The 12,569-nt window shown below is 47.4% G+C and overlaps 1 protein-coding gene across 1 annotated transcript in view; it reads left to right on the top strand.

Moving 5' to 3' along the window:
* Window positions 1-6,732, top strand: part of MANBAL (mannosidase beta like) — a 15,560-nt gene extending 8,828 nt beyond the window's left edge. Inside the window, exon 2 of the mRNA XM_003787576.3 lies at window positions 5,801-6,732. Coding sequence (XP_003787624.1) covers window positions 5,801-5,908 — 108 coding nt within the window. The 3' untranslated portion in view covers window positions 5,909-6,732. The remainder of the gene's footprint in view (window positions 1-5,800) is intronic.
* Window positions 6,733-12,569: the final 5,837 nt, after the last annotated feature.

The raw sequence follows: 12,569 nt of genomic DNA on the forward strand, positions 1-12,569 counted from the left end.
CCTGCCACAATGCCTGGCCATTTTTTGGTTGCAGCCATGATTGTTGTTTGGCGGGCCGGGGCTAGATTTGAACCCTCCACCTTAGGTGTATGTGGCTGGCGCCTTAGCCAGTTGAGCCACAGGTGCCGAGCCTGGAACAGAATTCTTCATAGGGAGTTCCTGGATAGGCTTCAGGAGTGTACAAGCCCCCTGAAGTTGTGCACAAAAATGTGACGTTTACAGGCTCAGACCTGTTTTCTGGGGAGAGAGTCTAAGTTTTCTTGGAGTGGAGTTTCTTTGAGAAGGTGGAAACCAAATTCCAGGAGCTTAAGGAATGGGGAATGAGGAAGTAAGGGTGGGAAACCTTTCCTGAGCTTTCCTCTTGGCCGCTCTTGAATCCGTTTCTACACAGAATGTTGATCCAGTCAACCCTAAGCAAGTGGGCGTTGACTTTTGGTTCGGCGACTCATGTAGCTGACAGTAATAGTTCAACTGGCAGTGAATCATAGACTCCTTGGAGCTTAGATGTTGACTGTTCTCATCTCTTCATGTGTTTATGTCACATCTTGTCAGCCAGCAGCCAGCGCCAAAAAGCAGGAACTTTCACATCCATCCACCGCTGTGAGAGTCTCTTATATTCGTGGGGACACTTCCTGTTGAAAGTTCAGAAACTGGGCTCCAGCAGCTTCCCCCAAAAGAAACTGGCTCTGGGAACTGGGAGTTTCAAGGAGTCTTCAGGGCTCTGTCCATCTCACTCCTGGCTTTCCTGGGAGTGTGGGCTTCGTTCGTAGTCCCTTACCAAGTCAGGGAAGGTGGCTGCAGCACCCACAGTCTGCATCCTTGTCGCTTGTAATTTACAAGTTAGAGGAAACATTTCTCTGCCTCTGCTCATTTTCCAAATCTCACGGAAGTCCTCTGCTTGGTCACACGTCCCGTAGGTGGGTTGGGGAAGTGGGTACTATTTCTGGCTAGGCCATATTTAGCTGCCTATTCCTATAGCTGCAATGACGGAGAGTCCCCTAGAACTCCACAGGAGGGGAAGGGAAGACCCCTCCGGTGGAGAGAGGGTGCTGGGCAGACAAGGACAACCAATACTCAGTATTGTGATCTAGCAGAGTCACCAGGACTGATGGCGAGAGGGGTCGGTTTCTGTGTGATGCCTATATGGACTTCACTCTCAATCAGAAAGCCCTGTGGTGTTTGGAGTCTGGAAGGGGATGTGCCTTCCTATGGTGCAGTGGGACAGTGGCCTAGAAGGTCTGGACCCTTTTGGAACATTTTACACCAGGGTCTTGATTTTATTTTATTTCTTTTTGTTTTTAAATTAAATCATAACTGTGTACATTAATGCAATTATGGGGTACAATGTGCTGGTTTTATATATAATTTGAAATGTTTTCATCAAACTGGTTAACATAGCCTTCACTGCATTTTCTTAGTTACTGTGTTAAGACATTTATATTCTACACTTAGTAGATTTAATGTGTACCCTTCTAAAATACACCGTAGGTGAGGGTCTTGATTTTAAATCAGGCCCCTGGTTGTCACTGAGGGCTGCCATAAATAAATGATTAATGCAGGTCAGCACACACCCCATTCTAAGCACCTTAGGAGACAGGCTCACAGAACCAACTTTATAATTATGCTCTGGGTTTTTTTTTTTTTTTTTAAGATTTTAGGAGGAGGTTGCTGTTGAATGGGGAGGTGGGGTGTTTTTTTACTTAATGACCCATTCCTGAGAGATTGCTGTGTGGTGGGCAGGGTGAGAGTGTAAACATGTTCCCACCAGCCACTGGTCTGGAGATGTGCACTGGCTTGTGGGAGAGACGGCTGGACACACAAAGAGCCACAAGCCAGCCAGTGGGAAGGGCCTGCAGAGTCGTGCTGAATTGTGTCTGGAATGAGCTCCCAAGGCTGTTCTGCCTAATCACAGCTTTCCTTGCCTGCCAAGTGCATCCCGGACTCTGTGTCTCAGTTTGCCTTGTTGAGCCCACAGGGGCAGCCTCCCCCACACCCTGTTTCAACTAGTTTTACCCTCTTTTCTAGGCCACTACTGGTCCCATTTCTGCAAGGTCTTGTCAACCCCATGCTGCCCAGGGCCTCGGCCCACCCTGCACAGTGGGATGGGCATGAGCTTCAGCACTAGGCAGACGGGTCTGAGGGCTGACCTGCCCTTACCCCGTATGAACCTCAGTGTCCTGAGCCATCAAAAGAGAACTTTTTTTCCTGACCCACAGAGTTCTCAGAGGGTCAAGTGGGATAAGGTACGTGAGGGTGCCTAAGTGTAGCATAGCGATTTTCTTTCCCTGGACCATTTCAAGGAAAGAGTGGTTTCAGTCTGTGTAGAATGACGTTTTGTTCTGATTTATAGGACTAAATCCACATCGAACTGTATAGTGGAAATCATAAAATTCAGCCTAGAAGGGGTTTGATGCATTGTAGCACAGATTCGATTATTTGAATCTGATGAATAGCAGCAATTTTCTGGCCTGGTAAGCGGCCAGAGAGCTGCTTCATTATTGATGGGGCCTTTGTCCACAGAGGACGCCTCTGCAGACCCAGAAACCACCTGGCAGTGGAGGTTTTCTTTTATACTTGACAGTGTGATTGCTGAAGAACCTTAAAACTTGCTACAGAGGAGGTGCAGTGTTCCCACATTTAAAGGTGGGGCTGGAGGGTTTGTGGTCTGCTGTCTGCCTGGAAGGCACATTGAGGAGAAACCAGAAGCCAGCCCTTCACTCAGAGTCATTCTCATCAGCTAAGAATTTGGAGCTGCAAGCTCCATGTGGCTAGGACCCCAAGTCCCCAACCACGTGGGTAATGGCCACCTTTGCATCTCTGCAGCTTATGGGGAAAGTGGCCATGCCACATTGAATCAGACACCCAGACTCAGGGAGCCCCCATTTCCTCGCCTGCAGAATGTGGCTCACCAGAGTGATGAAGCAGCTCTGGGAGCTGATGTGTGAAGCACCCACATGGTACACCCCCACTGAGCATGCATTCTCTTCGGCATTCTGGGGCCCTGACATATCCGTGGGTCCTGGGTGCAAGTAGCTAGACATGAATGGAAGGGAAGAGAGTATTTGGAAATGACTGGCTGGCCAGTAGCCCAGAGTGATAGAGAGTGGGCTGCACAAGGGAACGAGCCTAGAGATGGGACCAAGGCCGAAGTGGAGAGGCCTGGAGGCCATGCTGAGTCTCTCAGAATTCATCTCATACAAAGGAGGAACAAGCAATGCTTTTAAGGAGAAAGCAGACATGATTAGGACTAGGACTGTTTTAAGAAAATTGTCTTTGAAAGCACTGCAGAAGGTTCGGCGCCTGTGGCTCAAGCGGCTAAGGCGCCAGCCACATACACCTAAGGTGGCGGGTTCGAATCCCCAGCCTGGGCCTGCCAAACAACAATGATGGCTGCAACCAAAAAATGGCCAGGCGTTGTGGTGGGCGCCTGTAGTCCCAGCTACTTGGGAGGCTGAGGCAGGAGACTCACTTGAGCCCAGGAGTTGGAGGTTGCTGTGAGCGTGCTGCCACGGCACTCTACCCAGGGGGAAGGCTTGAGGCTCCGTCTCAAAAAAAAAAAAAAAAAGCCCTGCAGAAGAGGATGAGGATGGGAGATATAAGGGCAAGGTAGGAAGCCCTGTGGGTGGGGGACACCGGGAGCAGGGCCAGCGGGAGACCTTGGGCTCTGAACCAGTGCAGCAGAGTGTGTCAGGGGGACTGGCTGAGTCTAGAGGCCCTGGGAAGGTACAGTGGACAGGCCTTGGGAGCGGACTGGATATTAGAGTACAAGAGAATGGCGAGAGCTCAGAAATGACTTGGAGCTTTCTAGCTTGGATAACTGGGTGGGTGACAGTGGCAGAAGGTGACATGGGGGAGAGAGAAGGAGATCTGGGCTGAGGAGGATTCAGATAGTACACTCGCTGACTGGCTGACTGCCATGTGTGTACACGCCCACGGGAGCTGCTTCCAGCTGTAGAAGATGCCGTGTGACACTAGAGCACTAGCCCACCTTTCTGACTCCTCTAGGAACTTTAATCACAAACAAGGGGGGTTGAGTGACCCTTCAACAGACTCTAGAACAAGTTGTCATTGTCACTCCAGAGTCACCTCGTAGTTCTGGGGGCTGCTGAACAGAAAGTAGGTTTCACAGTTAACTCAGAGTCACACTGTCTGTGCACAGCCCTGTGGGTCCCAGGAAACGTGGGTGTCACTCCTCTGTGGCCCTGGAGCTCAGAGAGCAGCTCTGTCTTAGAGACCTGGTCAGGCTTCTACACATTTTGTTGGGGGCGGGGGAGGGGGAGGGAGTCACATGCATAAACAGTATCAGCAGAGGGAAACCCTCAAGCCTTTTTGACTTTTGGCAGGAGGAGGCTCAGCAGGCTGGAGGAGTCCAGAGTTGCAGTCACAACCTGTGTGTGGGGTGAGGGGTGGGGTGGGGACAATCCTCTAGTTATCTTGGGGCCATCACTCCTGGGAGCCTTCGACTGGTCTGACCCTTTACATCTGGTATCTGCCTGGCTGTCTAGAACAATAGTGGCTGATAAGGAAGTCGACAGGTCTCTAGACTAGATGGTAAGCAGGGACTACCCCTCCCCGCAGGTCCCTCCTGTTCTGTAGGGCAGGGACTTTGGGCCAGGGTGGAGGAGGAAGGTGGGGTGGGGATGAGCAGGGAAGAGGAGATAAGTGAGCTGGAAGCGAATTGGCAGGTGGAACACAGAGGGTATTTCCTCATCCAGAAGTGTGCTCCCTCTGGTGTCTTAGTCTCCCTTTTATCTTCTCATTTTTAATAAAGAGCACAGGTCCTGAGAATCGTTTCTCTATCAGAATGCTTGGGGATGTGAGGGGCGTGGGTCTGGGGTGGGCACCTGAGTGAAGGGACAGTCAATGCTCAGCCCACTGCTACCACAAGGGAATATAGGGCCATTGTCACTGGATGTTTAGTTTTCAAGAAAAGCCAGGAATCCAGATTTAATGGGAAGTCTCCCAGTTGGTTTAAATTTTAAAAAAATAAACACTGCAGGCTGAGTGAAGTCTGCTGTGGGCCGGCTGTGGACAGTGCTTTCCGGGCTAGCCTGGCCTCTCTGAGTCCTTCCTGGCTATAGCATACTGCTGTTACCACCCAGAGGAGGAGAGGATACTAGATGGGAGCAAACAGCCTGTTCCAGATTCTTCTCTGATGTGAGCCTGAGCCGGCCATGTCTCTTCCCTGGAGTCTACCTTCTTCATCAGCACAATAAAGGCTGGATCTGGGTCTGTCGTTTTGAACCATTTTTTTTTTCTTACCAGCAGAACTTTGTTTCAATTGAATCTTACAGGGAAGAAATCACAATGTATGAAATAGATTAAGAAACAGAGCTTCTTCCCTGGCAGGGAGGGTCTGTAGTTCTGCCTCCTTCACAGAGCACAGGGGAGGGGAGCAATCCATAGTGGGTCTACCTCACTGCCACAGAGTGACCGGCCAGCCACGGGGTGCAGCTGCTGTTTTCTGGGGCTTTTCATATGTGTTCACCTCCTCACATCAGCCCTCCAAGGCGTGCATCACTTTTCCCATCTCACAGGTAAGTAAGCCAATACAGAGAGGGAAAGTGAGTAGCCCAGGAGGTCACTTGGCTGCAAAAGAACCCAGATTCCATGTAGGCCTATGAGACCTCCCAGCACAGTCCTGCATACGTGTAGGTCCTGGGTCCCCGTAATGATGGATTCTGTTCCTCCTGTCTCAGTGGCATGCTACAGTTTGCAAAGTCCCTTCAGATGTGATCTCATTTTGCTGGTGTCAGGCTTGATTCATCTAAGCGAGATTCTCCTTTTTATCACCATGCAGGAGGCAGAACCATCTGAGCCCAGAAGTGCTGAGATAACAAGAAAGCCCAAGGCTGCTGTTCCTTCTGCAAACAAAAGGCCCAAGAAGGAGACCAAGAAGAAGCGGTAGAATAGGAGCCCAAGGAACTGGCCGGGCCAGCAGGGGCATGGGCCAGCTCTCCGGGAATCAGCCTCCTGCTCCCTCTTGTCTGTTCCAGGCTCAGGGCTGCAGGTGGCTGCAATGCCCTCTGACCACAGAGATCTGGACAGTCATCACAGTCCCCTCCTGCTGGGGGGGACCCAGACCACCACTTCTGCTCTCATGATGGTTGAGTAGAGTCAAGGGGACCAAAACATGCTGTGAGCAAGACTGTGTTAGGTTTGTTCAGAAGGCAGGTCAGCTCACAGAGTCACGTTTTCTTACTTAATCATGGTGTCTAGTCCTCAGTCAGCCCCCCTTGTGGGTTTACACTACATTTTGAAGTCATTATCTAATCTGACGCATATCCCTCTCCCATTTTTTCTGTGCCACAGATCTCCTGTTTATCAGTCACCTTTGTTTCTCTGCTTGTGTGGATGGAGCCAAGCCTTGCCTGATTGTTTAGGTCAAGAGGCTGTGGTCACACAATGCTAGTGGTCCCACCAGCTGTGACAGCCAAGTCTGGGAAAGGCCAGTGTGGGAGCCAGAAGAAGGCCTGAGCCAGGGTAATGCCTATTTCTCTTCCAGCAGGTAGAAGGGGTTTGGCTGAATGAGTGTGGCTCTCTTGGGGCACAAACTTCCTGAGCCTCAGAAATGAAAGGTTGTGAATTTCAGACCCCCCCCTTCCATCACAGCAGGTTCAAGGTGTCCCTTTTGACTTCCACCTCTGTATCCTCTTCCTTTGATTTTTCATTCCCTGTCCAGTGAGAAGTTATTGGGGGGGGGGGGAGAGTAAGGATCAATAAACTGTCTGCATGCTGGACCTGTCTGTGTGTCATCTGCTGCCAGGGGATAAGGGTTGCCTGGGACCCTGCTTTGGGGGCAAGGGAAAGGCTGACCTCCAGAGAAGGTAAGGATGGCCAGAACAGCTCTGTGGGCTGGTCCATTCTGGAGCAAGTTTCCAGGAAGGGTCCAGCCAACTCCTTCGTGTAGCCCTTAGTCACTGGGAACATTTGGGTATGTCCATGAGCATATTAGAGTTTCCACTGGGTCAGATCCCACTCATTCCCTGGGTTCCTGTTGCCTAAAGAAGAAGATGCTGTTTGGCCTCAAAGTGGCTTGAGGAAAACCAAGTGTGATACAGTAGAAGGACTTGTGTGGCTTTGGGTGGGTCTGGAGTCAACTGCTGAGAAAAAGCCCTGACCTTTGGTAACTCAGGTTTGTCCAGCTCATTTATGGTCAGCCAAACACTTTCCCAGATGTCTTTAGGGCTGATGAGGATTTGAAGGGATTAGCATCTATCATCTCCATTTTCAAGATGGGAGATGCAGTCTATCTAGACAGCATGAGTGCCCAAACCAGGATTCAGACACGAGTCCCTGGTGCTTTCTTTGGTATATGACACAAACTTCAGGAGCATCAGTAGGCACAGCATGGTAAGGGTCCCTGCCATGCTGCCAACAGCCTTGGCAAGGTCTCTCAGCATGTAAGATTTCAGGTGGGGATGTCCAGGGCCCGGAGCTTCTAAATAGCACAGGCTGGTCTTGGTTAGTTACTGGCATGAGAAGGAGCCTCTGCTGAGTATTTCTGTTTCACAGATGCTTATTGAGTTTCTAAGATGCAGGCACCTTGCTTGGCACAGAGGATATAGAAATAAGGAACCTTCCCAGAAACCCAATGTGCATCTGGCCTAGTGGGAGACTCAGACATGTGGATAGGCTTGGTGTGGGGAGGGGAGCAATAGATTCTGTGGGACCGAGGCCTGGGGCACCCAGCTCAGTGCAGACACCAGGCAGAGTGGAACTGACCACGCTGTGTCTTAAGTGCCCAGCAGTTGAGACCAGAGGGAAATTATGCAGGGAGAGGTGGGGCCAGACTTCTAGTGCAGACCTGTTCTAGCATGTGGACAGCTGCTGGCTCCAGGAACAGTGCTATCTCAGAAGATCCAACTTCCTTAAATGGTCTCCCTTCAAGGCTGGGAATAGCCCTTGGAAAGCAAGAGCAGTCATCCTCTGCTCTCCCATCCCCTCATTCCACACTCACTGGGTCAGGGTTTGCAGCAGTTGGCGCTCTTGGTCTCTAAGGCCCATCTTCTCCTGGTTTTCCTCTTGTACTACTGGCTCCTCCTTATCAGAGGGGCCCAGGCCTCAGTCCTTGGTCTTCTGTTATGCACAAGTTCCAGTCCCTTGACTTCCTTTCTGAACACACTCCCTGGGGGAACTCATCCAAGCTCATGGCTTTAAGTACCGTGTATGTTAGGGTTTTCTAGAGAAACAGAACAAATAGGAGATGCATAAAGAGATTTATTATAAGGTATCAACTCAAGTGAGTATGGAAGCCAAGAAGACTCATCATGTGCCGTCTGCACGCTAGAGACCTGAGAAAGCTGATGAGGACCGATGGTACAGATTCCCGTTGGGGTTAAAGGCCTGGGAACCTGCAGTGCTGAGGGCATGAGAAGACGGCTGTGCCAGCCCATGCAGTCGGACAGAGGAAAGGCAAATCCAACCTTCCTCCGCTTTTTTGTTCTGTTCAATCCCTTAACAAATTGGAGGAGGCCTACCTGCTTTATGATCAACAAGTCAAATATTAACCTCTTCTGGAACACAGACACACCCAGAAATGTTTAATCAGATATCTGGGCATCCTGTGTCCCAGTCAAGTTGGCATGCAAAATTAACCACCCCTATGTCTATGCCTCCCAAATGGATCCTTCCAGACCCTTCTCCTAGACTCCACACTCTGATCTGACTTCCTGCTCAGTATCTCCATCTGGACACCCAAGAGGCTTCTCAAAGCGAATTCCTAACTCACTAGTAGCCCCCAAGCCTGTTCTTCTTATGGTTATCTTCATCTTAAAGAGCGTTGCTTTGTTTTTTTTTTTGATGTTTTTCGAGAAAAGATATATGGATTTGAGCAATTATATGCAGGTATGTGTATACAAACAAATAATCCATAAGAGAAAAACCTAAGAGAAAATTGCCCATATATAGTCATATCCTGGAATTTTTTTTACACATCTAGACATAAAAAGTAAGTGACTTTGTACAAAGGGAGAAACAGAAAAATCAGGCTTTCATCAGAGAGCATCTTTTAAAAAATTATATATATTTAAGGTATACAAATTGATGATTTGATATATATGTATCAAATCATATATATATGTATCAGAGCATATATATATATACATGTATATATTGTGATATATATATGTATGTATCTCTGATACATGTATATATTGTGAAGTGAACACCACAATCGAACTAATTAAAATATTCATCACCTCACATAATTATCTTTGTGTGATAAGAACACTTAGGATCCACCCTCTTAGCAAATTTGAAGTATATACAGTTGACCCTTGAACGACATGGGTTTGAACTGCTCAGGTCCACTTATATATGGATTTTTTTCAATACATGCAATTGGCCCTCTGTATCTGTGTCTGCAGCCAAAGATGGACTGAAAATACAATATTAGCAGGATGTGAAGCCTACGTACCTGCAAGGCGGACTTTTCCCTCATGTGGGTTCTGCAGGGTGTGCTGTGGGACTTCAGTGTGTGCAGATTTGAGTATCCGCAGGGTCCTGGAACCAATCCCCCATGGACACCCAGGGTGACCATAGTACAGTATTCTTACCTATAGTCGCCACACTATACTCTCCAGAATTTACTTTTTTTTTTTTTTTTTTCAGTTTTGGCCAGGGCTGGGTTTGAACCTGCCACCTCTGGCATATGGGGCCAGCGCCCTACTCCTTTGAGCCACAGGCACTGCCCCAGAATTTACTTATCTTGCATAACTAAAACTTTGTACTCCTTAACCAGCATCTCCCCATCTGCCCTTCCTCCCAGCCCCTGATAACCATTAGTCTACTTTCTGATTTTATGAGTTTGACTATTTTCAATTCCACATGTAAGGGAAATCATACAGTATTTCTCTTTATGTATCTGGCTTATTTCATTTAGCATAATGTCCTCTAGGTTCATGCCTATCGTGGCAAATGACAGGGTTTCCTTTTTAAAATCTGAATAATATTCCATTGCGTGTAGATAACCACATATCTTTTATCCATTCATCAGTTGATAGACATTTGGGTTGTTTCTGTATCTTATCTATTGTGAATAATGCTCCAATAAACATGAGAATATAGGTATCTCTTTGAATACTGATTTCATTTCTTTTGGATAAATACCCAGAAGTAGGACTGTTGGGTCACTTTGTAGTTCTATTTTTAATTTTTTGAGAAGCCTCCATACTGTTTTCCATAATGTCTGTACCAGTTTATTTTATTTTATTTTATTTTATTTATTTTGCCCACCTTTTGCTCACTCTGTTGCCCAGGCTAGAGCGCCATGGCATCAGCCTAGCTTACAACAACCTCGAACTCCTGGGCTCAAGCAATTTTCCCACCTCAGCCTCCCGAGTAGCTGGGACTACAGGAACCTACCTGGGTCCTGGCTAGCTTTTCTATTTTTTAGTAGAGACAGTATCTCACTCTTGCTCGGGCTGGTCTTGAACTGCTGAGCTCAAAGGATCTGCCTAACTTGGCCTCCCAGAGTATCAGCATTACAGGTGTGAGCCACCCAGTCTAGCTGGCTGTACTAGTTAACATTATCCCATAAGCAGAGAACTGGGGTTCCAACTTCTTTACATCCTCACCAACACTTACTTTTTGTTTTTCAAATAATAGCCATCCTATCAGGTGTGAGATGATATCTCCTGATTTTGATTTGCATTTACCTGATGATCAGTGATGTTGATAATCTTTTCTTGTACTTGTTGGCCATTTGTTTTTCTTCTTTGGAAAAGTTTGCCTTTTTTTTTTTCTTTTTGAGAGAGTCTCAATCTGTCACCCTGGGTAGAGTGTCTTAGTGTCACAGCTCACAACAACCTCAAACTCTTGGCCTCAAGCGATCCTCTTGCCTCAGCCTCCCAAGAAGCTGGGACTACAGGTGCCCACCACAGTTAGCTTCACTGTGTCTTTTGCTATGGAGTTTTATGAGTTCTTATGTGTTTTGGATATTAACCCCTTTACCAGACATATGATTTGCAAGAATTTCTTCCCATCTTGTAGGTTGCCTTTTCATTTTACCAATTGTTTCCTTTGCTGTATAGAAGCGTTTTAATTTGTAGTCCCACTTGTTTATTTTTATCTTTGTTGCTTTTAGTGTCATATCTGAAATTATTGCCAAGGCCAATATAAAAAAGCTTTTCCCTAGGGATTTAATGGTTTTAGGTTTTATATTTTAAGGTGATTTAGGGGTTATAGTGTAAGGTAAGGGTCCAGTTTCAGTTTTTTTGCATGTGGATATCCAGTTTTCCCAGCACCATGTATTGAAGAGGCCATTTTTCCTTTTCCTTTTTTTTCCTTTGGTGCTTTCTATTCTGTTCCATTGGTCTGTGTGTTTGTTTTTATGTTAGTACCATACTGTTTTAATTATCATAGCTTTGTAAAGTAAGTTGAAATCAGGAAGTATGATGCCTCCAGCTTTGTTCTTTCTCAAGATTGCTCTGGTTATTCACAGGTTCTTTTGTGTTTCCATATGAATTTTGACTTCTGCTCCCTTCTTCGATACCCTTCTCTCTGTCACACTACTCTTTGGGCCATTAAGTATCTCCTTGCAACTTGACCTTCAACATTCAGAATGATCACTTGTGTCTCACCACTTCCTTCCACTACCATGATCCAGCCACCATCATCTCACCTGGATATTATAGCAGCCTCTTCATGGGTAGTTTGTTTGGTCAGAGGGATCCTGTTAAAACCTCTGAGAACATGTCTGTCCCCTGTTCCTATCTAATTCAAGTAAAGGCCAAATCCTCACTGGAACCATAAGGTCTTTGAAAGCCACTTTATCTCTTTCATCTCTCTGCCCATGCCCCCTTGCCTACTCTAATCCATCCTCACTGTCTCCATCTTCCGCCAACATCCCAGGTGACTCCTGTCTCCAGGTCTTTGAACTTCCTCTTCTCATTTCCTCTAGATATGATGCCTCATGTGGTAGGCAGAATAGTAACCCCCAAAGAAGCTGATGTTCTAATTCCTGGAACCTGGGAATATGTTACCTTCCATGGCACAAGGGACATTGCAGATGTGACCAGGTCAAGGATCTTGAGATGGGGATATTATCCTGGATTATCCAAGTGGGGACAATGTAATCACAAGGGTCCTTATACCGAAAAGGGGGAGACAGAGGAGTCAAGGTCAGAGGAGATGAGATGATGGAAGCAGATGTTGGAGTAATGCCGTGAGCCAAGAAAGGCAGGCAGCCCATACAGCAGTGCTTTCCAACATTTTTTTAATATCACAGCACACTTGGACCTATAGTTAAACTTCCACGGCACCCTTATATTATGTTGATCAAAAAAAAAGTAAGAAAAAGAATGTACTTACTGTGCTTTGAACTTCTTTTTTTTTTTTTTTTTGAGACAGAGCCTCAACATGTCACCCTCAGTAGAGTGCCATGGCATCACAGCTCACAGCAACCTCCAACTCCTGGGCTCAAGCGAGTCTCCTGCCTCCGCCTCCCAAGTAGCCGGGACCACAGGCACCCACAACAACGCCTGGCCATTTTTTGGTTGCAGCCATCATTGTTGTCTGGCAGACCCGGGCTGGACTCGAACCCGCCACCCTGGGTGTATGTGGCTGGC

Source organism: Otolemur garnettii, unplaced genomic scaffold (genome assembly GCF_000181295.1).
Source record: "Otolemur garnettii isolate 467f Iridium unplaced genomic scaffold, OtoGar3 scaffold00023, whole genome shotgun sequence".
In the NCBI taxonomy this organism is placed as follows: Eukaryota; Metazoa; Chordata; class Mammalia; order Primates; family Galagidae; genus Otolemur; species Otolemur garnettii.